This window comes from Neovison vison, chromosome 3 (assembly GCF_020171115.1).
Source record: "Neovison vison isolate M4711 chromosome 3, ASM_NN_V1, whole genome shotgun sequence".
Classification (NCBI taxonomy): Eukaryota; Metazoa; Chordata; class Mammalia; order Carnivora; family Mustelidae; genus Neogale; species Neogale vison.
Window position 1 is genome coordinate 132,224,124 of NC_058093.1, and position 26,280 is coordinate 132,250,403.

The 26,280-nt window shown below is 35.7% G+C and overlaps 1 protein-coding gene across 4 annotated transcripts in view; it reads right to left on the reverse strand.

Moving 5' to 3' along the window:
* Window positions 1-627: 627 nt before the first annotated feature.
* Window positions 628-26,280, reverse strand: part of CCDC102B (coiled-coil domain containing 102B) — a 189,537-nt gene continuing 163,884 nt past the window's right edge. For all 4 annotated transcript variants that reach the window (XM_044242831.1, XM_044242830.1, XM_044242832.1 and 1 more), the window contains 2 exons: window positions 15,654-15,863; window positions 628-2,226 (listed from right to left, as the gene is read on the reverse strand). In XM_044242831.1, the coding sequence (XP_044098766.1) occupies window positions 2,188-2,226; window positions 15,654-15,863 (249 nt within the window). In that variant the 3' untranslated portion in view covers window positions 628-2,187. The remainder of the gene's footprint in view (window positions 2,227-15,653; window positions 15,864-26,280) is intronic.

The window sequence follows — 26,280 nt, forward strand, 5'->3', positions numbered from 1 at the left end:
ATTAGAAAATACATTTATACTTATTGGAATTTATTGGAAACTTAATGCAAATTTTCTTTAATGGAGAGGAGAATTCATGGACACAAGTAACTTAAAATCCCAGGGGTATCTTTTTTTTATTATTAAGTTTTTATTTTAATTCCATATAGTTAACATACAGTGTTATATTTGTTTCAAGTATATAATATAGTGATTCAACAATTCCAGACAACTCTGGGTGCTCATTGTAACTGGGCTCCTTAATCCCCATCACATATTTCACCCATCCCCATCCCCCTCTGGTAACCACCAACTTGTTCTCTATAGGCAAGAGTCTGTTATATATATATATATATTGCGTGTGCATGTGTGTGTGTGCATGTATGTGTCTATATACATATATACATGTGTGTCTGTATATATATGTGTGCATATGTACACACATATATATTCATACACACATCTTCTTTATCTATTCATCAATTGATGTACCTTTGAGCTCTTTCCATAATTTGGCTACTGTAAATAATGAAAGCCACAACGAGACATCACCTCATATCTGTCAGAATGGCTAAAATCAAAACCACAAGAACTAAGTGTTGGCGAGTATGTGGAGAAAAAGGAGCACTCGTGCACTGCTGGTGGGAATGCAAACTGAGGCAGCCCTTGTGGAAAACAGTACAGAAGTACCACAAAAGGTTAAAAATAGAACTACCGTATAATCCAGTAATCTCACTACTGGGTGTTTATTCAAAAAATATAAACACAAATTATATATATATAAACACACTAATTCAAAGGGATACATGCGCCCCTATGCTTATAGCAGCATTATTTACTGCTCCCAGGGGCATCTTAATCCAGGCTATGGCTTAAGCCAGAGAGGCTCATTATGTCTCCTGGTCAGGCCCTCTCCATGCCTCAACTCTGTTTCTCATGCAGCTCCTAGTGAAAGTCTGATGCTTTTATCACCCTAAATCTTTATTTCCTTAGGTTTAATTTTAGCAGCAAGAATGTGCATCTCTTCAAGAAATCTAAGCTTCATTACATTTCATTGTCTCTGATGTGGTTACCTGCCCATACTAGCATGTGTGTCCAGAAAACTTAAATGTTTTCATTAGATAAACATGAATCGCCTACCCAACCTGAAGGTAGATGTGGTATTAACCTTAACCAAAGGATGTGGCCTGAAATTTGGGGGTGGAGATGATCCTAGAGAAAAAACAATGCATGTTAAGTAGAAGCCAGGTGAATACACGTTAGGGTTCCCCAAATGAGACAGAATGGATGTTGAATCTCCAACACACTTACTTTCATGTTTTGCCTTTATAAAATATTTAAATGTATATTTTATATCATCTGATCTCAGATCTCAGATCACTGGATCATTATCCTAATTGATTATCTTTATCCTCTTGGATTTATCAATATTTTGCCTACCACATTGTTATACTTTTCTTATGTATATGTAGCTCTGCATGTCTGTGTATGTAATGGGGGGATGTTTTATATATATTATATATATATAAAATAGCTATATATGTAATATATATTATGTATCTATATATATATATATGAATTCTATAGTATGCATATGGCAAATAAAATGGTGGGACATATTCTGACATAAGTATCATCCTCTCCATATTCTACTTGAAGATGAGATTTATTTTCAGGTTGTATCCCAATAAAAATAACTCTATTTCTATGGTGAGGTGAACACTGATGATAGTGTACAATGTTTGGAATAAAAAGACATAAGGGTAGAGAACAAATTGTAGCCATTCTTAGATAATACTTTTAAGTAATCAACAAAATTTTGCTGCAGATGCTAACAGAAAACTTCCAAAATAACAATTTGGTACAGGCTTAATCATTAAAGAAACTAAGCTACATCATTAGCGTACACCAAGGATAATCTGAATTGATGGATGAAGTCCCTAAAACAACACAGAAAGGTACTTTAATTTCAGTGCAAAAATTTGGTCAGAGACGAACAACAGGATCTAAGGATAAAGCAACTAGTACAGGTCATGACATGACAATTCTTTTAGCTACACAAACTAAGTATAGCCCCAGATCCCGTGAGGGGAGTACTTAAAAGTCAATTTAGGAGATCCCATGACTTCTTTTTTTGTGCCTTCCCCACGCTTTCCACAGCACGTGGACTTTTGCTACCATTCTTCTTCCCTTCACTCACCCGCAGCTTCAGATCAGTCCTTGGAGCTCCATCATCAAGCAAGGGACCTGTGAGACAATAGACAGATTTTAGAGCCTCAGAGCCTCAGCTTTCTCCCGAGTTTCCAAAGCCATTCTTCTCCTCTACCCCACATACTTAGAAGAATCTCAGAAAATTAGTAGATTTCACTTGTTTCCCTCCAATTTTACCCAAAGCAAATAAGCCCCTGCACTTATTCACTGGGTATGGAATGTTCTTACACCAGGCCCTTCCAGGTAATGAACTCCTTTCTTCTTTCTGATCTCATTCTGATTGGTCATTTCCCAGGAAGAAGCAATAGAACCTAAATCTACTGATTTTCAGCATTTAACTTAGTCACCGTTATAGACTTCTTCGTTGATGATTTGATTTGACTGTAGGTTTCATGAGGACAGCTGTTATGTTGTGTGTCTTGCCACCCTTAACATTCACTATCCACAACACTGTGTGTGTGTCTGAAATATAGATTGGCTATTTCAACATCTATGCCAGAGTTCTTCTAGTTCTCCCTCTTGGATTCTAAACACCTACATTTTCTTGAATCTCTTACAGCTAGAGCTCCAGATAAGCTCTAGATGCTGGAAAATAAATGTGCTCAAGCAAGGCCTGAATTTGGGCTGATCTCAGTAGGGAAGAGTGGTAACAGGAAATTATAGAGCAGCCAAGTCCAGTCATTAGGTGCCTTCTATTCCCATCTTGTAGCTAAGGTAGAGTGACCTTGGGGACAGGGATGAAAGAAAAGATGTCATGGAACTCTGTCTCTTCCTGATACCTTTCCTGAGGAACCCATTCTCTAGTTAGGCCTATTCTGTGGTGGTGAACCAGGGGTCATTCCTGTACATCCAACATGGAGCTTATCCCCAAGTCCCAAATCATCAGATTCCTTGTATTATATACATTTCTGTTATTTATCTGTTTTTGGATACCTAGAGCCAAATTCTGATTTCAGCAAATGTTTGTTGAATTAATAACAAAAGAAAGAGTAGATGTCACTTGATTTTAAATGATTTCTTTTACAAATAATAGATGAGATACCTTATCTTTTATAAAATTATGTGTTAATATTCTTCTTCTCTTCTTTGAAAATTATATATTACAAACACATGTGAAATAAGTAATGGGATAAATAACAGCATTTGAAAATTCATATTGCCTCATCACAGAAAAAACTGAAAACCTTTTTACCTAGTTTTGAAAAAAAAAACTGATCCTTCCTTTACAGTCATTTAAAATAAAAACAAATGAATTTTATCTTAAAATGGATTACATGGTAATAAGCAATAAGTGGATAAGACAAATCTAATAAAAAGAATGAACAAGGCATTCCTCATATGGTACAAGTTAAGCTAATAAGCAGTGACTCATTCAAATATAAAGACCAGAAAACATTAAAACTCAGATAGTTATCTGGAGAAAAGGACATATTTGGGTTTTAAAATTTTGTAAATCCAAATTTCCTTTTTTGCTATTTGTATACAGAGCCAAAGGACATAGTTCTAATTATGAAATGCTCATTAATATGGTTAAAAAACATTCCAGCTATGTCCACCCAAATCGAGCCAAATAAACAGTTTCTTTGGGAGAAATTGAATTAATTCTATCTGGCTTAAGGTAGGATAATTAATTTTAACTGGCTTAAGGTAAAATTATTCTTGTAATACAGACTCAGCCAGCTAATTATTTCTCCATATGCTACTGTTCCCCCACACCTGCTTCACCTTGGCACAGCAGACCTCTCACATTTCCCGGCTCTTTCCCCATGTTGTCAAGGACATGCCACCAAAACAGCCACCAATTTGCCTCCAGCACAGAGAACCAGAGTTTCAGGCATTAGTGCAGTAGATTGGAAAATAAATTTCATTTGGGATGTTTATGTAAATTAACTATGAAGTATATAAAACATCCTTGAAAGTAATTTGAAATTGTCACTAATGAAAGATATTTACCATATTCACTAAAGTCTCACACACACACACACACACACACACACACACTCTTTGATAATGCCAAATCAGAAATAACCTATTTACAGCTATGAAGGGCATTGTAATACACTTTGAAAACACTTGTGTGTTGAACTTGTGGTTTTCCAAGTTTTAGTGGACATAAAAGTCATCTAGATACTTTTCGGGGAGGGGGGAAGGATTTTGGCTAAATCTATCAACATCTTATTTTTACTTATTTTTTGGCTGTGAAAATAATTTTTTAAAATGTATTCAAGTTCTAGTTAGGTAACATACACTGTAATATTAGTTTTAGGTGTATGATACAGTGACTCAACACTTCCTTCTACCACCCGGTGCTCATCCCAAGTGCCCTCCTTCACCCCCATCCCGTTTCACCCGCCCCCTCCCCTACCTCCTGTCGGTGACCATCAGTTTGTTCTCTGTAGTTAAGAACCTGTTTCTTTCCATAGTTTGGCGACTGTGGCCATTGCTGCTATAAACATTGGGGTACAGAAGGCCCTTCTTTTCACGACATCTGTATCTTTGGGGTAAATACCCAGGAGTGCAATTGCAGGGTCGTAGGGAAGCTCTATTTTTAATTTCTTGAGGAATCTCCACACTGTTCTCCAAAGAGGCTGCACCAACTTGCATTCCCACCAACAGTGGAAGAGGGTTCCCCTTTCTCCACATCCTCTCCAACACATGTTGTTTCCTGTTTTGTTAATTTTGGCCATTCTAACTGGTGTAAGGTGATATCTCAATGTGGTTTTAATTTGAATCTCCCTGAGATGCCCTTCAACGGATGAATGGATAAGGAAGATGTGGTCCATATACACTATGGAGTATTATGCCTCCATCAGAAAGGACGAATATCCAACTTTTGTAGCAACATGGACGGGACTGGAAGAGATTATGCTGAGTGAAATCAGTCAAGCAGAGAGAGTCAATTATCATATGGTTTCACTCATTTGTGGAACATAACCAATAGCATGGAGGACAAGGGGCGTTAGAGAGTAGTAGGGAATTTGGGTAAATTGGAAGGGGAGGTGAACCATGAGAGACTATGGACTCTGAAAAACAGTCTGAGGGGTTTGAAGTGGCGGGGGGGTGGGAGGTTGGGGTACCAGGTGGTGGGTATTATAGAGGGCACGGCTTGCATGGAGCACTGGGTGTGGTGAAAAAATAATGAATACTGTTTTTCTGAAAATAAAGAAATTGGGGGGGGGGGAAACCTGTTTCTTGGGGCACCTGGATGGCTCAGTGGGTTAAACCTCTGCCTTTGGCTCAGGTCATGATCTCAGGGTCCTGGGATCAAGCCCCACATCAGGCTCCCTGCTCAGTGGGGAGCTTGCTTCCTCCTCCTCTCTCTCTCACTCTGCCTGCCTCTCCACCTACTTGAGATTGAAATAAATAATATTTTTTTAAAAAAAAAAAGAACCTGTTTCTTAATTTGCCTCTCTCTATCTTTTCTCTCCCCTTTGCTCATTTGTTTTGTTTCTTAAATTCCACATATGAGTGAAATCATATGGTATTTATCTTTCTGTGGCTGATTTATTACACTTAGCATCATACTTTCTAGCTCCTTCCATATCATCGCAAATGGTAAGATTTCATTCTTTTTATGGCTGAGTAATATTTCATTTTGTATATATATGACATTTTCCTTAACCAGTCATCACTGAATGGACATCTAACTACTTTTAAAATACACACACACACACACACACACACACACACACATTCCTACTTCCCAAGTTACATGCCTATTAATTTAGAACTTTTGTTTTCAGAAACACCCTATTTGGTACAGCAGGACCATAATCCAAATTCAGGAAACTTTGCTCCAGGAGATAAGAACATCTAATTCATTTTTAAATTCCTTCTACCATGTGAATTATGCTGAATAGACACAGAATAACATGATTTCAGAATGCTAGAAAAGGAGCTGAATGTGAAATATGAATGTGATTTGTAATTCTTCTTCTTCTTCTTCTTCTTTTTTTTTTTTTTACAAGTCACATGGTCTTCATTTTATTTAGTTATTTTTTCTCAATAGAAAATGAAAACACTTGCAGAAAGGAGGAGGAGTGCCCCATCTCTTATCCTGGATAAAGCCCTACAAAAAAGGCCAACTACCAAGTAATTGAATAGCCTTGTTTTACACATTTGGTATGCTTTTGTTGTTGTTGTTTTTTCTTTTAGTTTTTTTTTTTTTTTAAGTGTGTGGGTTTTTTTGTTTGTTTTTTATCAATAGCAAAATTCTGTTTAGTAATAGTATAAAATACAGACCTTATTAAGTAACATCAGCACAGAAGTAATTATTCTTTCTTGACTCATGTTACACTAAACTAGAACTATGTTCACACACATGCACATACACACACACACACAGAACTATGTAATGGAAAATGAAATTAAAGTTGGTTAAAAAGCAAAGAGATGATTGTTGTTAGTTACTGATATACTGATGTATCTTTTTGTCTGTTTTCCTAGAATTTAGAGAGAATTAGAAAGCCTGCCAAATGCTGTAGGGATCTAAATACCATTAAATTAAGCAAAATAAAATGATAGGGGAACAGAAAGTGATGGGCAGTAGCAGAGAAATACGAAATGAAAATTCTCTCAATTATGTCAACAACCATATTAAATTTAACTGCATGAATTAAAAACAAATAAATCCAGCAAGTGGAAAGAGTATACTAAGCTGTATCGGGAGCCAACAGCTATTTTAGTGAAAATAAACTGAAATTCTAAAGAAATATTACATTGTCCTCATGAACCCAAATTAGTGATTTTATTTAAACCCAGTAGCTAAATTTTGGAAAACATAATAGGATAATGGAATTTTGGTGCTGGCAGAATCTCAGCTATTTATTCCAGACTTTCTTCTTAAAAAATGAGAAAACTAAACTAAAATACTAAAGTATTTTGGCCAAAATACTGAGCACGGACCAGGGTAAGAATTTTATTCTTTCATTCTCTAACCTCTGGTTCCATTTTCTTGTTATAGATTTGCTGAATCACACATTTGGCAGTTACCACTTTCACTGAGTAGTAATGTGGATGCTCTTTGGAGTCTCTCATAAATCCACGAATTGCATTCACGAGAGCTCTGCTGTCAGACCTATGCACCTCCCCAAACACCACCTCCAAATACCATCACCTTTGCAATGTGGTTTCAACATATGAACTTTGGAGGGGCATACACATCCAGCAGTTCTCAGTATTCCCGAAAGTCATCCATAGATTCAATGAAATCCCTATCCAAAGTGCTATTGCTTCTTCTTCTTCTTCTTCTTTTTTTTTTTTTGGCAAAAATGGAAAAGCTGGATCTTCAAATTCATATATAATTTTTATTGGCTCCAAATATCCAAAATGATAATGAAAAAGAAGAGGGTTAGAGGAGTCATATTTCTTGATTTCAAAATTTATTACAAAGGTGCAGTAATTGAAACAATGTGGTACTGGCATAATGATAACCATGTGGACCAATGGAATGAAACTGAGCCTCCATAAATAACCCCATACATCTGGAAACTACTGATTTGCGACAAAGGTACCAGGACTGCTGAATTGGAGAAATATAAAAGTCTCTTCAACAAATGGTGCTGAAGCAATTGGGTAGCTGTATGTAAAATAATGAAGTTGGATTCCTATCTTACACTGTATATTAACTCAAAAGAGGTCAACGACTTAAATATAACAGGTTAAACTATAAAAGTCTTAGAAGAAAACATAGGAGTTAAATCTTCACGACCTTGGATTTAGCAGAAATGAAACTTTAAAAGAACAATCAACAACAACAAAAATAGATATGCTGGGTTTTATCAAAATTAAAAACTGCATACATCAGAAGACATTCCCAAGAACGTGAAAAGACAACTGAAGAATGGTAGAAAATGCTGGGAAATCAAATATCTGATAAGACTTAATATTCAGAATACATAAAGAACTCTTACAACTCAGCAACAGAAAGGCAAACAACTTCATTTAAAAAAAAAAAGGGGTGGGGTAGGGGCATGTGGGTGGCTCAGTGGGTTAAGCCTCTGCCTTTGGCTCAGGTCATGATCTCAGGGTCCTGGGATCGAGCCCTGCATCGGGCTCTCTGCTCAACCGGTGAGCCTGCTTCCTCTTCTCTCTAGCCTGCTTCTCTGCCTATTTGTGATCTCTCTCTCTCTCTCTCTCTGTCAAATAAATAAATAAAATCTTTTAAAAAGGGTGGGGAGAGGAATGCCTGTGTGGCTCAGTCATTAAGCCGCTGCCTTCGGCTGAGGTCATGATCCCAGTACCCTGGGATGGAACCCCACATCGGGCTCCCTGCTCAGTGGGGAGTCTGCTGCTCCTCCCACTCCCCCTGCTTGTATTCCCTTTGGCGCTCTCTCTCTCTCTCTCTCTGTATCAAATAAATAAATAAATAAAATCTTTTTATAAAGGGGGGTGGGGGGGGCAAAGAGCTTGAATAGACATTTCTCCAAAAAAGAAGGATTTTTAAAAATCATTAGTCATGAGGGAAATGCGAATCAAAACCACCATAAGGTACCACACTATAAACTCAGAAGGATGAGTATAGTTTTAAAAACACAAATCAAAAAACAAAAAAGAACAAGTGTTTCTGAGGATATGAGGAGCTAGGAACTCTTATACATTGTGATAGGAATCTAACAGTTCAGCCACTGGGGGAAAAACTCACTGGCTCCTTCAAACATTAAATTATAGAACTACGATATGACCCTGAAATTTTACTCCTAGTTATGTACCTAAAATAAATGAAAGCAGGTATTCAAATTAATGCATGTACCTGTATAGTTATAATAGCACCATTTGAAAAAGCCAAATGATGAAAATAACCCAAGTGTCCACTGGCACATAAATGAATGAACAAATTGTTGAATTAAATACTATGAAACACAGAATTAAATACTATGAAACCAAAAGGAAAATGAAGTACTGAGGTACACATGAACCTTGAACACTCCATATGTAAGTTAAAGAAGCCAGACACAGAAAATTACAGGTTGTATGATCCTGTTCATATGAAATATCCCGAACAGGTAAATCCAGCTAGACAGAGAACAGACTTGCGCTTGCTGGAGGTTCAGGGGAGCGAGGGCTGGGGAGCTGCTATGTGATGCTTACGGAGTTTCCCTTGGGGATGATGAAAATGCTCTGGCATCAGTGAGAGACAGTCGGTGTACAACATCTTGAATGTACTGAATGCCACTAGGTTATTCACTTTAAAATGTTTAATTTTATATAATGTAATTTCACTTTAAGAAAAAGGAAAAGGAAAAGAAAGACAAAATAGTGAATGTCTCAGACCTATGGGTTTTTCCCTCATCTTACAGTTTTATTTTTAATTTGAATTTTAGCTTAAGATTTAAAGAGTCAATTCTCATATGGTTTCACTTATTTGTGGAGCATAACAAATAGCATGGAGGACAAGGGCAGATGGAGAGGAGAAGGGAGTCGAGGGAAATTGGAAGGGGAGGTGAACCATGAGAGACTATGGACTCTGAAAAGCAATCTGAGGGTTTTGAAGGGGCGGGGGGGGGTGGGAGGATGGGGGAACCAGGTGGTGGGTATTGGAGAGGGCACCAATTGCATGGAGCACTGGGTGTGGTGCAAAAACAATGAATACCGTTACGCTGGGGAAAAAAAAAATACATCGAAAAAAATAAAAAAGAAGTATTATAGCCATAGTGTTTTGCCATTTTAAATAAGAAACTAAATATTATTTTTTATCAGTGCTTTAAATCAAGCTAATATAAATCCACCGATAACAGTTATGTGAACTGCCAATCACTTTGTAATAATATAGTGGATTATTAGTAGTCCACTAGACATATCAAACACAAAATGATATAATTTCATATCTGAATTTCACAATTTATACTATAAAATTTCATGAAGTTCTAAATCTGCAAAATATAAGTGACCTAAGTGTTAAAATTTGCATCTTGGTTTTAATTGGCTATCGGATAAAATATCATTGATCTAACATACAGGAAAGAGATTTTGAAGGATATTATAAGCCTCCAACAACCTTATAGACCTCATTGCCCTCTAACATAGAATAAAAAGGAAAGTAAAAGAATTAAAGATAAATCAAAGTATACAATGAAATTTAAATAATGAAAATGGAACATAAATGTACTTATTTATTTGATAGCACATTTAAAAGGTGTTTGAAGTGGTGGGGGGGTGGGAGGTTGGGGTACCAGGTGGTGGGTATTATAGAGGGCACGGCTTGCATGGAGCACTGGGTGTGGTGAAAAAATAATGAATAATGTTTTTCTGAAAATAAATAAATTGAAAAAAAAAAAGGTGTGCCAAACAATGCAGTAGGGGTTGGGATTTACTATTCATAATTTTAATTTAATAAGCTATGACAGCATTTTGCTTATAAGAATAAGTGAAATCCCACCCAGTGATAATATATTCCTAGAAACAAGGTTTCATATATACAAAATCCTCTGTGTACCTATTCCCGAGGGGAGAATCACAAAACAGAAAGAAAAAATAAAACTCCTATTTTAGAGTTTATTTATAAAAATCCATTTGTTGTATGTGTGCCACATGCCTGTGTGTATTTAAGGGTGAGTGAGGGCAGTCATATTATATTAGAGAAAATGTCACCCTATTGTGTAGTATACTGATTTATTCCAATCCAGTGGGAACTTCAGTAGATACCTCCTTATGACATTCATAAACAGTACTTAAGAATCTATATCAGGCCTTTCTTGTTTCTTGAGGCCTGATATAGATTCTTAAGTACTGTTTATGAATGTCATAAGGAGGTATCTACTGAAGTTCCCACTGGATTGGAATAAATCAATGTCTTAGGTTTTTTTTTGGATTTTGTTTGTTTATTTGACAGAGAGAGAGAGATCACAAGTAAGCAGAGGCGGGCGGAGAGAGAGGGGGAAGCAGGCTCCGCGCTGAGCCGAGAGCCCGATGTGGGGCTCCATCCCAGGGCCCTGGGACCATGACCTGAGCTGAAGGCAGAAGCTTAACCCACTGAGCCATCCAGGCACCCCTTAGTTTTGATACTATCCTAAAGTTATGCATGATGTTTCCGCCAGGGGAAAATGAGATAGAGTTCCCAGAACTTTCTGTACTATTTTTGTGATTTCCTCATAATCTATAATAATCTCAAAATAAAAAGTTAAAAAAAAAAAAAAGAATCTATATCAGGTAACTTCAGAAATTCTTGGGGAAAATAACATTGTTCTGCTCAACCACGCAATCCCATTGACTTTTGTTAAAATGTACACAAAATCATGGATGTGTTTCTAAGTTTTATGAAATAACTAAATTATCAATTCATAAGAGACATCCAATGTAGCTTAATGTTTTGGACAAAGAAGACATTTTTCAAAATGAATTATTTTCATTTTTATATATAAAATATATCCCACCTATGAAAGGGTTAAAAATTTCCATATATCCAAAGGTCTCTATAGTAATACACTGTTTTACTAATCACTATATTAAAAATTAAAATTTCTAATGTAGCTCAGGACACAAAGTTATGTACGAATAGTTAAAGAAAAACATGAAATGACCCTATCTAATAACATCAAATTATGTTATTCTATATTTAAATTATTATTTTATAACATTTTAAGGATATTTTTATTCTTAAATTATTCAATAATATTATGAGCAAAGAGGGTTTCAAAAGAGAAATTATGAATGAGGAAAAGTTAACAAATCCATAGGTTTGCTTGCTAAACCTCTGAATGAAAATAAAATATTTCTGAGGGTAAAGTTACTAAATAAAATAAATGTCATTCCAAGTCAAGGAATAGACACCATCAGAAAAGTAAATTCATTAGGAATTGACTTTGATGGCCTTTCCACTCTTAGATTAATTCATCATTTTCCTGAGACACATCAATTACCACTCTGTCACATTAACTTTCTGAAAATGACCCAGAGTGTGACCTGAAGGAAGGGATTCAGTTGCCAGAATGATTTAAGAAAACAAGCCTCCAAAAAGCTTCATGAGAGGCACGTTGACTTGTTTATGGGGCTTTACCCAGTAGATATTGACCACTTTTTCCAATAACTTTTCACTTTAAGAAGTATTATTTGGCATGGAGAATACATATATTGCATATCAATAGAATTGAGGCTTTCCAAGTAAAAAATCAGTCTCACTTCAATAAAGTAAATAAAGTAAATCAGCATTTACAGAATAGGAATCATATTTAGGAAAATGATTGGGAATTACAATTCTACTTTTCTCTAGTATAGAAAAATCGGGACATAGTTTGATAAATATTAGCTTATATGTGTTTGTTTCCATTTTGGTTATTTTGTCTTCTCGCTTTAGAGTGGACACACAGCACTTTTCCCTTCTCTGTCCCTCATTTGTCTTCTCCTTTCCTCCTCTCTCTGTCCTCCTAAAAGTCCTTGGAAGGAAACAAAGGGAGGAGGGAGGTGGAAGTGAAAGCTCTGAAGAGATTAGAACTCTTGAAGTCCTTCAAGCTTCCTTTTCCTTTCACCAAGCCCTGGTGAAGATGTGCTTTTCTTAATCATGTGATTTACCAGTCGTCTTGATACTTCTTTCTGTCTGTGTCTCTCCTAGGCACAGTCCCACTTCTAAAATGTTCGTACTGATCAGTAAGTTTCCAGTCTATTCATTAAAAGTTCAGGTGCACTGCTGGGTTTATTTAATTTAAATAAAAGATTGATGTGCACAGAGCCTCAACATGGGACATAAAAACAACCACAAGATGGAGGTTCATTCATGTGATGAGATCATTCATATTAAGGAGAATCTTTGTCCTTAAATTAACAGTGCAACTTATTTTTTTTAAAAGATTTTTACTTATTTGTGAGAATGAGAGAGTGTGCATGGGGGGAGGGCAGGCAGAGAAGCAGAGTCTGCAGGGAGCCCAATGTGGGGCTCTATCCCAGGACCCCAAGATCATGACCTGAACCAAAAGTCGACGCTTAACCCACTGACCCACCCAGGTGCCCCAACAGTGCCATTTAAAATGAAAATATACTTTCTTTAAAAATTTATTCCCTATAATACTAAGGTCAAAAAAATGCAAAAATGTATGCAAAATATAGCACTGTATATTTCAAATATATATGTGAAATTCTTCCTCTTGTATAAGTAAGAATTTATTAAAAAAAATTCATTGAACAGTGAGAATGTTAAAGTTCAAGAAATTAACACAATATATTGATTTGGTGATTTCTGTGAAAAGCAGACACTTTTGTGTCTGTCACAGACACTTGTTAAATGTGATTAGATATAAAGATAACATAATAAGATTTACAACTCTTTCAGAGAGTGATAATTGACTGGTTACTGTTTTGTTACATGTCAGCACCTATTTCCAGTGTCACCTATATATAGAAATTATATTCACATAGATATATGCTGCTTCTACATGGTAATCACATGCCTATGTACACAGGGTACCCTTACATGATACTTAAATGCCTAATTTATATACATGTAAATTAGTTTTTATCAAAATAATGTTACAATTACAATTTGACTTCATGTTATAATAGAATCTATAGTATTATCTGGACTTAGGCATGTTTTATATGCAGCTTGGTTCATCTGGCATTTGGGGACATTTAAATCTTGATCCCAGAGGGGATCTCTGGGGCACCAAGGATTCTGACCTACAGATGCTCTACGCTAAGTAATTATTTTGGTCCAAGTAGTGAGTCTGAATTCTTAATGAAGAGCATAAGAATAATCAACACCTCTTCCTGGTCATCAAGATAATATATATTTAAGGAAGAGTTTTCTAACTGATGAACATACCCATTGGTTTGGTTAGACCTTCCGGAATCTTGAGTTTCCAAGTTCTGTCTATTCCTAAGATGAAGAACTATACTTGTCCCAAAGAGCCCAGGTCTGGACTCTGTGCCCTGACAACCAGACAAGCCAACTGAATGAATGAAAAAAAAAAAAATATATATATATATATATGTCAGTTCCCTGACAACCAGACAAGCCAACTGAATGAATGAATGAATGAATGAATGAATATATATATATATAATATATTATGTCAGTTCCAAACAGTCCCCAGTCAGCCCTCATATTTCCTAACTGACATGCTTTACAGGATAACATTTTGATGTAACTAGATAGGAATCAAAATGAACTAGAATGAATTGCTTCCTCTGTATTCCCATTTTACTTTATTATCAATCAACATGTTATACTACTGATAACAATTTATGTGTTTATCTCCCTATATAGACTTTAAGCCCAGGCTGGGCAGGGATAACGATTCATTAATCTTCATATCAGTCAGCTTCTACAGCAGTGACCAGATACAGAGCATAATATAAAGGCTTGTTCTGTTCAAGTGAGTCAAATGCAAGCAGGTATTTTGATGATCAAAAAACTTGTTTCATAATTGAAATAATTCTGTACTTTCACAAGTAGAAATCTGCACAAAAACAGATTTATCAGTTGTATATGTCAGAAACAAATACACTATTATGGCTGGTTTCTGAACACATATAATGGGAATTATAATTACTGACTATAATATTTCACTTCAGAGATCCCTACTGCCAAGTCACTGAATTCTAATGTGATTTAATCTTGCATTTGCAATTGATCCCTCGAATAGCAAAGAATAAGGAAAAGTGATATGGGATTCACGTTTTCCAGCCATGTAGGTGTTAGAGGTCCTATGAATATGAACTACTTATATAATTAAAAAATATGAACTTATCAAACTCACTTTTAATTCACTGTTAAAGAGATCGAGTGAAATAACAGAATTGTGCATTAAGATACTACAGGTACTTTAATGGAAGGAATAGAAACAAGATGTAAATGTTTTCCAGCATGTTGACCCTAAAACACACAAACTGCAACTGCCATTAAGAGATTATTTTTTAAATATAAAAGCTATTTATTTTTTAAAATCCTATCTATAGGATTTAACAATTCCAAAAACCTGAAGTTCTCAAAATCAGAAGGTGAATTATTTATATTATAGCCTATAAAAGCTATTTGCCAAACAATGCACTGAATTGACTCAAAAATAATTTCTCTGAAACTAAAAACGAACCGTTTAGCTTCAGCTAAACGGAAATGTTGATGCAGGTGCCGTCACTGCTGACGAACGCTCCCTCCACAGTTGCTCAGACTAATGGAGAAATTTACTTATTGAGAAGTAAGATCAATTGCTTGAAAAATACTGAGACAAAAGTATAAAAGGAAACAAAAAACACAAAGATCCCTTCGGTTTTTTCTTCCTTTTGGAAAAGACTGCAACTGTCAGATTTGTCCTATTCTAACATTTTCATACAAAATGTGTGACACTCTGTGTCCCTATTCATGAGCAATGTTACTCTACCTTACAGTGACAGAGAGAGCAAGTGATCAGATGTTAAGTACCACAAAAGAAAATGTTCAGATTGGGAGGCGGGTAAAAGGGAGGCAGCAGCTACCAAGCATCAGGGAGGCATGCGTAGTGAGTGAGAACACTGCTTCCCAGGGGAACCCATACCTTGCTTTGTTCCTGCAGATCAATGCGTGATGTCTTGAAATCAGAACTTTGAAAGTTTGTGCTGAATCTGTTTTTCCCACCCAGGAGCTCTTCCATTTCTTTCACTTGAGCCTTGAGTTTTCTATTTTCTTTTTCCAGTCCTTGCTTTTCTGTTTCAAGTATTTCCCTCTTGTCCCACTCCGAGATATTTTCAGCCTGCAATCTCTCTAGCTAAACACAGCAAACACAAAGAGACAACATGGAACACTTGTAACTGTCAAAAGGCAAGGCACCCAGCAAAAAAGCCCCCACTGACAAAGGTTCACAGATACATAAGTATAATTTTTTTTTCCAATTTATTTATTTTCAGAAAAACAGTATTCATTATTTTTTCACCACACCCAGTGCTCCATGCAAGCTGTGCCCTCTATAATACCCACCACCTGGTACCCCAACCTCCCACCCCCCCACCACTTCAAACCCCTCAGATTGTTTTTCAGAGTCCATAGTCTCTCATGGTTCATCTCCCCTTCCAATTTACCCCAAAGCACATACCCTCCCCAATGTCCATAACCCTACCCCCCCTTCTCCCAACCCCCCTCCCCCCAGCAACCCACAGTTTGTTTCGTGAGATTAAGAGTCACTTATGGTTTGTCTCCCTCCCTATCCCATCTTGTTTCATGGATTCTTCTCCTACCCACTTAAGCCCCCATGTTGCATCACCACTCCCTCATATTAGGGAGATCATATGATAGTTGTCTTTCTCCGCTTGACTTATTTCGCTAAGCATGAGTATAATTTTTAAAAGGAAACCATATTTCTCTGAAAAGTGAACAACACAAAGGTCCTAAGACCATGCCATGCCCTAGATCACTAGAGCTTTCTTCCTGGCTCATGAGACTATGTCTATAACCATACAGACCGTATTTGTCAAGTAAATATGTCAGGGGAAAAACTAAGGTATTCTGCCAACAATCTCCACTTACATGGTGAACATTTATTGATTGAGAAGATGCAAAATAATTTCTTGGGCAATTCTGGTTGCACGGATATAGCTCATATATTCATTCAGTCATTTGTTTATTTGTTTCCTATACCTTTTAAGTTCCACATATTATGCTGGTCATGGAGAACAAAGAAAAATGAATGTAATAGCATAGTATAAATTCCACAATTAGAGTACTGTAAAATAAAGTCAAACACACAGAATAAGTGGTTAATTGGATTTCTAGGGAAGAGAGGTTGGCAACCACAGCCAGGTGGCCAAATATGACCCATTTATTTTAGTATATTCCATAATGGTTTTCTTTTTGAAAAAAAATTTTAAGTACTATTTCAGACACATTAGCATTATATAAAATTCAAATTTCAGTCCTAAACACAGCTGTATTGTAGTGCAACCACATTCATTGGTTGCTTATGATTGTTCCCACACTAACAATGGCAGAGTTGAGCTGTTGGGATAGAGACTATTATGACCAGCAAAGCCTCGATTATTTACTATCTGGCCCCTTACAGAAAAAGTTTGCTTACCTCTGCTTTCACCCCATGGTGCCCAACAAAGGCTGCACATGAGATTCTCCTGGAGAAATGTTTACAGTTGCCAGTGACCAGAACCTACCTCTAGAAGTTTTGATTTAATGGATTTAGGGTAATTTTAATGTCTCCCTTGGTCAGTTTTTCTTATTTTAACATTTTTTAAATTTAGACTTTAAGATGCAATAGCAAATGTGTTAATTTTATGTAGTTTTATTATGTTAAAAAGTTGTTCATTCTTAAAATGTGGTTGAATTGTGTTTGCCTGTTATGATTTTTTTCTTGTTTTGAATGTTTTAAGTATAAATGATTAGTAATTCTTTCAGCTCTAAAATGTAATTCTGAGCGCTGAATTCTAATTCTGATTTGCCACTGATTCTGTGGGTAAGATTAATCTGTTAACTTCAAATCCCTAATATGGTCAATTTATTCCCCAATGTGACAGGGTTTGGGAAAGTAAAAATTAATGAAATAGAGAGGAAAACATTTTACATAGCAATATTCTACTTAGAGAAGAAATTGTGGTAATATAATTTGGGAAAATAATTATACAGTTATTTCTTCCATAAATTTGGGCATACATATATCCAAATGTCAAAGTAATTTCATGGCATAAATCTAATGGTGAAGCCATTCTTCACAGTAGAAAAACAACTGGAACATAGTCCTGATTCTGTCACTTTCTCATTGGCTGAATCTGATATATGTTTCTTCTTTCTGTTCCTGTTTTTAAATAAAATTAAGACAAGGACACCAGATTCATCGGAATTGTGGAATTATAAGGACTGAAAGAAATCAATTATTTGAAATGCCTTCTGAACCATGTAACATGATTAAAATAGGAGACATTTTTACATTGTCAAAATAAAAATTGGAAATCATTTATTTTTACATTGTTAGTTCCAAATGGTTTGACTGAAGAGCACTGATTAGTATTAGACTATTATAAGATATTTTTCATGACATTTTAAATTCTAAAAGACAAGTCAACTTAATCAAAATAAACTTAAAAATGTCATACTTTTAAAAAAAAAGAAAAATGTTAGACTTCAAAATATCTTTGGAAATGGATTCGGTTAAAAAAAATCTCTGAAGTCTGCTTTTTCATGTATATAAAATTGAACCATTATTGTAGAAAATGTTCTGTTCCCAAATCTAAGAGAAGCTCTGGCTTCTAACAGGCAGGAATCAAAAATTACATTCTTGGCACTAGACCTTGTTTATCAATGATATACAATAAACTAAGGAATCAAATTTTATTTTAATTTATTTTTAAAGATTTATTTGAGAGAGAGAGCGTGAGCCTATACATTCAAGTTGGAGAGGAGGGGCAGAGGGAGAGAGATTGGATCTCTGCTGAGTGACGAGTCTGACGCCAGCTTGATCCCAGGACCCGGAGAGATCATGACCTGAGCTGAAATCAAGTTGGACACTCAACCCACTGAACTAGCCAGGCACCCCAGGGATCAATTTTAGATGATGTGGTTTAACGTCGAGGGGATCTATTTGGGAATACGAGGTGAAAACAGTATTTCAAAATCCAATTACCAACATGTCATTTTTTTAATTATTAAGAATAATGCTTAAACTTTTTTATATCATCACATCACTTATCAGAATGAAAATAATAAAGCTATCACAAAAAGTCATTAACTTGGTGATGAAAAATTAATTTTAGGAAAACATATGTATTTTTGGCCAAGGACAAATATGTCATGTCAAGGCTTTGTGAAACTGTAGGCATTTAAAATAAAATTCGCAAGTCAATTTTGTACCTGATAACAGATTACAGGTAGAACTCAGATTTTATATAAGTAACAGATGGTTTGAATGAATAAACTCCAAATATTTAAAAATAATAATTAAAGGAAGGAATGATTTTATCAGTTGTAACTACAAAGCTTAAACAATGATATCTGATTATTTGCTATTTGCAAGTTATTGACAGAGCAATTATTTCATAAATTTATGTATACAACACACAGCAAAAAGTAAAGGTTATGTAGAAATAGGAACATCATAAATACTATAAACAGTTTTATTTGTTTTCATTTTACATAATTTTTTCTTGTATGTTATTCTTTTCTAAGAATCATATGAAAATCTATTAACATTAAAAAACCCATTCAACTGAGGAGAGCCTGGGTGGCTCACTCAGTTAAGCCTCAGACTCCTGATTTCCTTGATTCTGGCTCAAGTCATGACTCAGGCCTGTGAGATCTAGCCCTCCTTGGGCTTTGCCCTCAGTGGGGAGTCTGATCCATATGCTCTCTCCCTCTGCACTTCCCCCTGGCCTGTGCTCTCTCTCTCTCTCCAAAATAAATAAATCTTAAAAGACATTCAACTGAATGCAAGATAAAAAGAAAGGAAAAATCAGGTACTATTTTAAGCTTTCAGAATTTATTGTAAGCAATTCTAATAATCACTATCAAATTGAAATAGAATTCCATTTATTTGCTTTTAGTAATCAAGAAAAAAATCCTAAAATATTTTCTTTCTATTTTATTATATTTATTCTATTCTATTTTCATTCATACCATGAATTTTCACTAATAGTGGGTATTATTCTTAAATAAATTTCAGGGAATATGGGAGTTATTGAAAAAATGTTTTCTAGAATTTTTAATGTGAAAATATATTCTCTAAGGAGTAATTGGTAAAATATATATTTTTGTATTTAATGATTCCAATGTTATTCATATTAAACATTGAGAATAGGGGTTCCTGGGTGGCTCAATCAATTAAGTCTGCCTTTGGCTCAGGTCATGATCTCAGGGTCCTGGGATCAAGCCCTGCATTGGGCTTCCTGCTCAGTGGGGAGACTGCTTCTCCCTCTCCCTCTGCCTGTGCTCTCTCTCTCTTTCTCTGTGTCAAATAAATAAAGTATTAACAAAATAAACATTGATAAAAATATGTAAACACTAAAACAACTATTCAAGTATTTAACAAAAACTATTTAGTATCTCTTACATAAGAGGCACCAAATAGCCTATTGACAAAATACAAATATAGGTATAAATTGGGCATAAACTCATATGAGGGATGAAATCCTCTGAATGCTGTAAGAAAGGCCTGAAATAAATAAGGCAATCAGAGGTTATTTGAAAGAGTAATATGCAAGCTGAAATCTGAAGTTTAAGAAGTCAAAGAGGCAGATTCAAGGCAAGAATGTTTCAATAAAAGAAGCAGGAAATAGGTTTGAACATTACAAGAGCCAAGAGTTCTATCATGAAATATTAGGTGTAGGGTAGAGTACAATATGAAATCTAAACAAGCAGGCAGTGGTTCCTGAAAGTAAATGTGAACATAAGAATTATCTGAGTCGCTTGTGGAAAATGTAATATTGCGATTATTCCCAAAGATAGAACTATGGGGTCATTTCTAAACATTTTCATCTCACTCAATGTTATTGCTCCTTAATGCTATTGAAAGAACATTAAAGATTCTAATCAACACAATAACTAGAATGCAAGTTTATGAACCCAGAGCCATGCCATTTCGTTCATCAGTCTGGACCTGACACATGCTATTTAAATAACCTATAAGTTCTGTTGGAGGAAGGAGAAGCACACAATGGTAGTTTCTAGGAAAGAGCCTTCCTAGATTTCAGTTACAACGAGACACAAAGTAAAATTAAGAAAGCATACTGGAAGAGTCAGTTATTTAGCTTATTGTACCCAACACTGGTAGGATTTCTTAGATTTACTCTTAACTCATTGCTCTTGCATTCTGTGGCAGGTAAATGCACTGATGTAGACAGAAGACTTCCAGTAGAATGACCTATAGTTGAGTCCCAATCCTCTTTATCTTGAAAGCCTCCATTTTTTAAAATAAAATATGAAAAATATTTCCTACAGCCTAGTCTTATAAGGCAGAAATTATTTTATTTAGGGGAAATATTTATTCCAAACTCAAATATTTCATGTGATTTTTTTTCTAAAGAAAAAATACAGGGACGTCTGGGTGGCTCAGTCAGCTGAGCATCTGCCTTCTGCTCAGGTCATGATCTCTGAGTCCTGGGATCAGGCCCCATGTCAGGTTTCCTGCTCAGTAGGGAGTCTGCTTCTCTCTCTCCCTCTCCCTCTGTCCCCCCCATTGCTCATTCTCTCCCTTTCTCTCAAATAAATAAATAAAATCTTTAAAAGTTAAAAAAATAAAGAAAAAAATCATCAGCCAAATCAAATAATGACAGATGAAAATAGTATCTTACTTTTTTATATTTTATCAAGATGACATCATTTTGCAAGTGGACATTGTTAACTGAGAAAACCTACAACAGAATGTACTATGTAGCATTCTGCAGGCTTGTGAGAAGTCACCTAAAACCATGTGGATATTCCAATCATATATTTGCAAATATTCAGAATTTTCATTTCAGACAAGTCAGCCATAAAAATCACATTACAAACTGTAATTTTGGAAGTAAGAAGCAAAAGGCAGGAAGCTTGCTATTTCCTAGCAATATGAGATTATTACTGAGGGTAATATATTTTTGTTGTAAAGCTATATATGTTATTTCTTATCCTTACAATAATCCTATAAATTTGTACTTCCTGCCATGAGGAAACTGGAGTCCTTAAGAGCAGAAGTAATTCTCAAGGAAGGCAAACAGTCCAAGCTATGGTTCACCTATAGTTCCTCTTTGGTTCCAGTCCTGAGATCATTATACCCATACCATGCTAACAAATTAGCTGTTAATATATCTATATCCTTTTGCATTTGCACCCACCATATTTTGAAACCATTCTACTCCATTACAGCAAAAGTATGTTTTCTTTTGATATATTTTGGGGTTTTGATCTTATTTCATCTTTCTCTACCAAGAGACTAATTAAAAAGAAAAGCAATTCTGTAGACTCACGTTAAATAGTCTGGCAACTCAAACCTAGTGCAGTGTGCATATTACTCATGTCATCCCACCCCAGGGTCTTTTAACACTTTCTCTAAGTCTTAAAATCACAAATAATAATTGCATAAACTCTCTCCTAAATTAAAGTCTACTTCCCACCTGCCCACAGTTAAATATAGCTCAGTGATAGCTCACACCCTCTTTTACCAGAAGTCAAGAGAACAATAAATGATTTTAGTAAGGGGCAATGTCACATGTATTTTAGTTACTTTAATTTCATTTTAAATCTTTGGAGAATTTCAAAAAGTAAAGAGCCATCCCCAGAACTAATTTGAAATAAGATGTGTGCCAAAGTTAAATAAAAGAAGAGGGAACCACATGCAAAAGAAATAATCTAGATACAGACAATACACCCTTAAAAAATTAACTCAAAATGGATCACAAATCAGATGTAAAACACAAAACTGCAGAACTTCTCAGAAAATATATAGCACAGGAGAAAATTTAGATGACCATGGATTTGGTGATGGGTTTTTAGATACATAGCCAAAGGCATGATTCATGAAAGAAATAGTTGATAAACTAGACCATGAAAATTAAAAATGACTGCTCTGTGAAAAACAGTGTCAAGATAAGCCTAAGACTGAAAGAAAATATTTGCAAAAAACATATCTGACAAAGGACCGTTATCCAAAGTACACAAAGAATTCTTTAAATTCAACAACAGGAAAAAACCCATTTGAAAATGTGCTCAAGATCTACAGATAACAGACATCTTACTAAGAAGATATACAAATGTAAAATAATATATGAAAAGACGTTTCACATCATACATCATCAGGAAAATGCATATTAAAACAACGGGATGGCACTACACACCTATTAGAATGGTGAAAATCCAGAACACTGATACCATCAAGTGCTGGCGAGACTCTGGAGATAAAGGAACGCTCTTGCATGGCTGGTGGGAATGCAGAAGAACATGGCCACTTTGAAAGAGAGTCTTTTGGCTTCTTACAAAACTAAGCATATTCTTATACTATCTAGTGATCATGCACCTTGGTATTTGCCCAATGGAACTAAAAACTATGTCCACACAGAAAGCTGCACAAGAAATAAAAAAATAAAATAACAATATATAAATAAGCCTAAAAAGCCATACTAGGTTGTCTATTGCAGCTTTATTTATAATTGCCAAAACTTGAAGCAACCAAGGTGCCCTTCAGTAGGTGAAGGGATAAACTGAAGGATGTCCAGACAAGGGAATATAATGAAGCCCCCAAAAGAAATCAGCAATCAAACCATAAAAAGGTGTGAAGGAATCTTAAATGTGTATTACTACAAAGCCAATTTGAAGAGGCTTCATACTGTAGGATTCCAACTAAATGGCATTCTGGAAAAAGAAAAATTGGAGACACTGAAAAATATTAGTGTTTTTTAGAAGTTGTAGGGGGTAAAAGGAGAGGTTAGAGATAGGGAAGAACAAGCAGATGGAGCACAGAGATTGTTCGGGCAGTGAAAATATTGTATATGATACTGTAATGATAGATGCCTTATATAATTGTTCAAATCCATATAATGTATAACATCAATACTGAACCTTAATGTAAACTATGGACTTTGGGTGATAATGCAGTGACAGTGTAGTTCATCAGTTGTTACAATGTGCCACTCTGTGATAGATTTCATAATGGGGGAGGCTATGCATGGCTGGGGTAGGAGGTATAAATCTCTATTATTTTACCGTCAATTTTGTGGTAACCCTAAAACTTCTTCAAAAAATAAAACTGAATAAAAATTTTTTTAAAAAGGGACCTTTTCATATTTTGGACATTCATTCTTTGCCAGATATGTTTTACAAATATGTCTTTTTTGTTGTTTTTCTGACAGAGAGAGATCACAAGTAGGCAGAGAGGCAGGCAGAGAGAGAGAGGGAAGCAGGCTCCCTGCTGAGCAGAGAGCCCGATGCAGGGCTCTATCCCAGGACCCTGAGATCATGACCTGAGCTGAAAGCAAAGGCTTTAACCCACTGAGCCACCCAGGTGCCCCTGTTTTACAGATATGTCTTACTAATCTTTGACTTGTGTTTTAATTATCTTAATAGTCTTTATAGCAAAAGTTATAAATTTTAGTGAAGTACAAATTAACTTTATTTTTTTTTTTAAGGAGGATAGCCAGAGGGAAAGGAACCTTCATATACTACTGGTAAGAATGCAAACTGGTGAAGACACTGGAAAACACTAAGGAGACTCCTCAAGAAATTAAAAATAGAATTACCGTATTACCCAGTAATTTCCTCTAAGGAAATGAAAATCCTAATTTGAGGGGGTCTGGCTGGCTCAGTGTTAAAGCCTCTGGTCATGATCCCAGGGTCCTGGGATCGAGCCCCGCATCGGGTTCTCTGTTCAGCATTGAGTCTGCTTCCCCCTCTCTCTCTGCCTGCCTCGCTGCCTTCTTGTAATCGCTGTCAAATAAACAAAATCTTTAAAAAAAAAAAAAAAAAAAGAGGGGAGCCTGGGTGGCTCAGTGGGTTAAGCCGCTGCCTTCGGCTCAGGTCATGGTCTCAGGGTCCTGGGATCGAGTCCTGCATCGGGCTCTCTGCTCAGCAGGGAGCCTGCTTCCTCCTCTCTCTCTGCCTACTTGTGATTTCTCTCTGTCAAATAAATAAATAAATAAATAAAAAGAAAATTAAAAAAAAAGAAAAGAAAATACTAATTTGAAAAGATATGTTCATGCCTATGTTTATTGGAAGATTATTTACATAATTAAAATACAACAGCAACCCCAATGTCCATCAATAGATGAACAGATAGAGAAGATGTGGTATACACTCCCCCACTGGAATATTACTCAGCCATAAAGGTGAATTTACAACAATATGGATTGAGCTAGATGGTATCATGCTGAGTAAGACAAGTCACTCAAAGAAAGATAAAGATCATGTGATTTCATCCATGTGTGGCATTTGAGAAACAGATCAAATGAAATAACAAAGGAAAAAGAGACCAAAAATTATAGATTCTTAAATATAGAGAATAAACTGGTGGTTGCCAGAGGGGAGGTTGGTGGGGGAGGGGTGAAACAGATAAAGGGGATTAAGAGTACCCGACTGAGATGAGCACGGGGTAATGTATCTAATTGCTGAATCATTATATTGTACATCTGACCCTAAGACAATATAAGTTAATTATACTTCAATAAAAAAGGAGGCAAAAATATATATATCCTTGATTGAACATGAATCAAAAGCAATGTAAGCAATTTACACAAGAACACAGTATCTATGTATAAATAAGTCAATATATGTTAAAATGACAAGGAAGATACATGTATAAAGACTTTACTTATACTCTGGCAGAGAAAGCTTAAGGATTTCACAAGTAAAAACTCTACAAGGGTATTTTGGACCCCTGATTTTGCAACAGCCAGGCAGTCTAAAAAATTCTTACTGGTATTACAGAATTTCACACACAAATATTTTCTCCATTTCACTGTAGAATCATTGAAAAATGATGTAAAAATTGGGACGCCTGGGTGGCTCAGTTGGTTGGACGACTGCCTTCGGCTCAGGGCGTGATCCTGGAGTCCCGGGATCGAGTCCCACATCGGGCTCCCAGCTCCATGGGGAGTCTGCTTCGCTCTCTGACCTTCTCCTCGCTCATGCTCTCTCTCACTGTCTCTCTCTCACAAATAAATAAATAAATAATCTTTAAAAAAAAAAAAAAGAAAAATGATGTAAAAATCACCTATGAATAACCTAGTAGCTGTTAAGATTTAAAAATATGAATAATCACATGTTGTTATGTTAAACATAGAAAACTGTTTTATGAAATGTCCCAGAAAAGCCAGAGAAAAGCCATAATCTAAAAACAAAATAGTGAAAAGATGCTTTTCTGCTACTCTCCTGCCAAGCTTTCTCTGCTGCAGTGGATTTCTTACAAACTTGATCAGGCATGAACTTTACAGAAGCATGATTTACAGAACCTGAGATGTGAAACACAGGGTTTAAAATGTGGATCTTGTTCCAGTAAGAACAGGAACCAGAGGTTTATATAAGGTGTTTAATGGGACTTAATTTTGCCATGCGTTAACTGCATCTTCACGTGGGCTCTATTACTAAGAAAACTATGTAAACACACAATCCTTAGCAAGATCTGCATTAGGAAAATAAATACATTATAAGAAAGATAAAATTAAGCAGGCTATGAAAGGTAGACTTTATCTTCAAAATCTCTCCTAAAAGTAAATGTAGACAAACAGGGC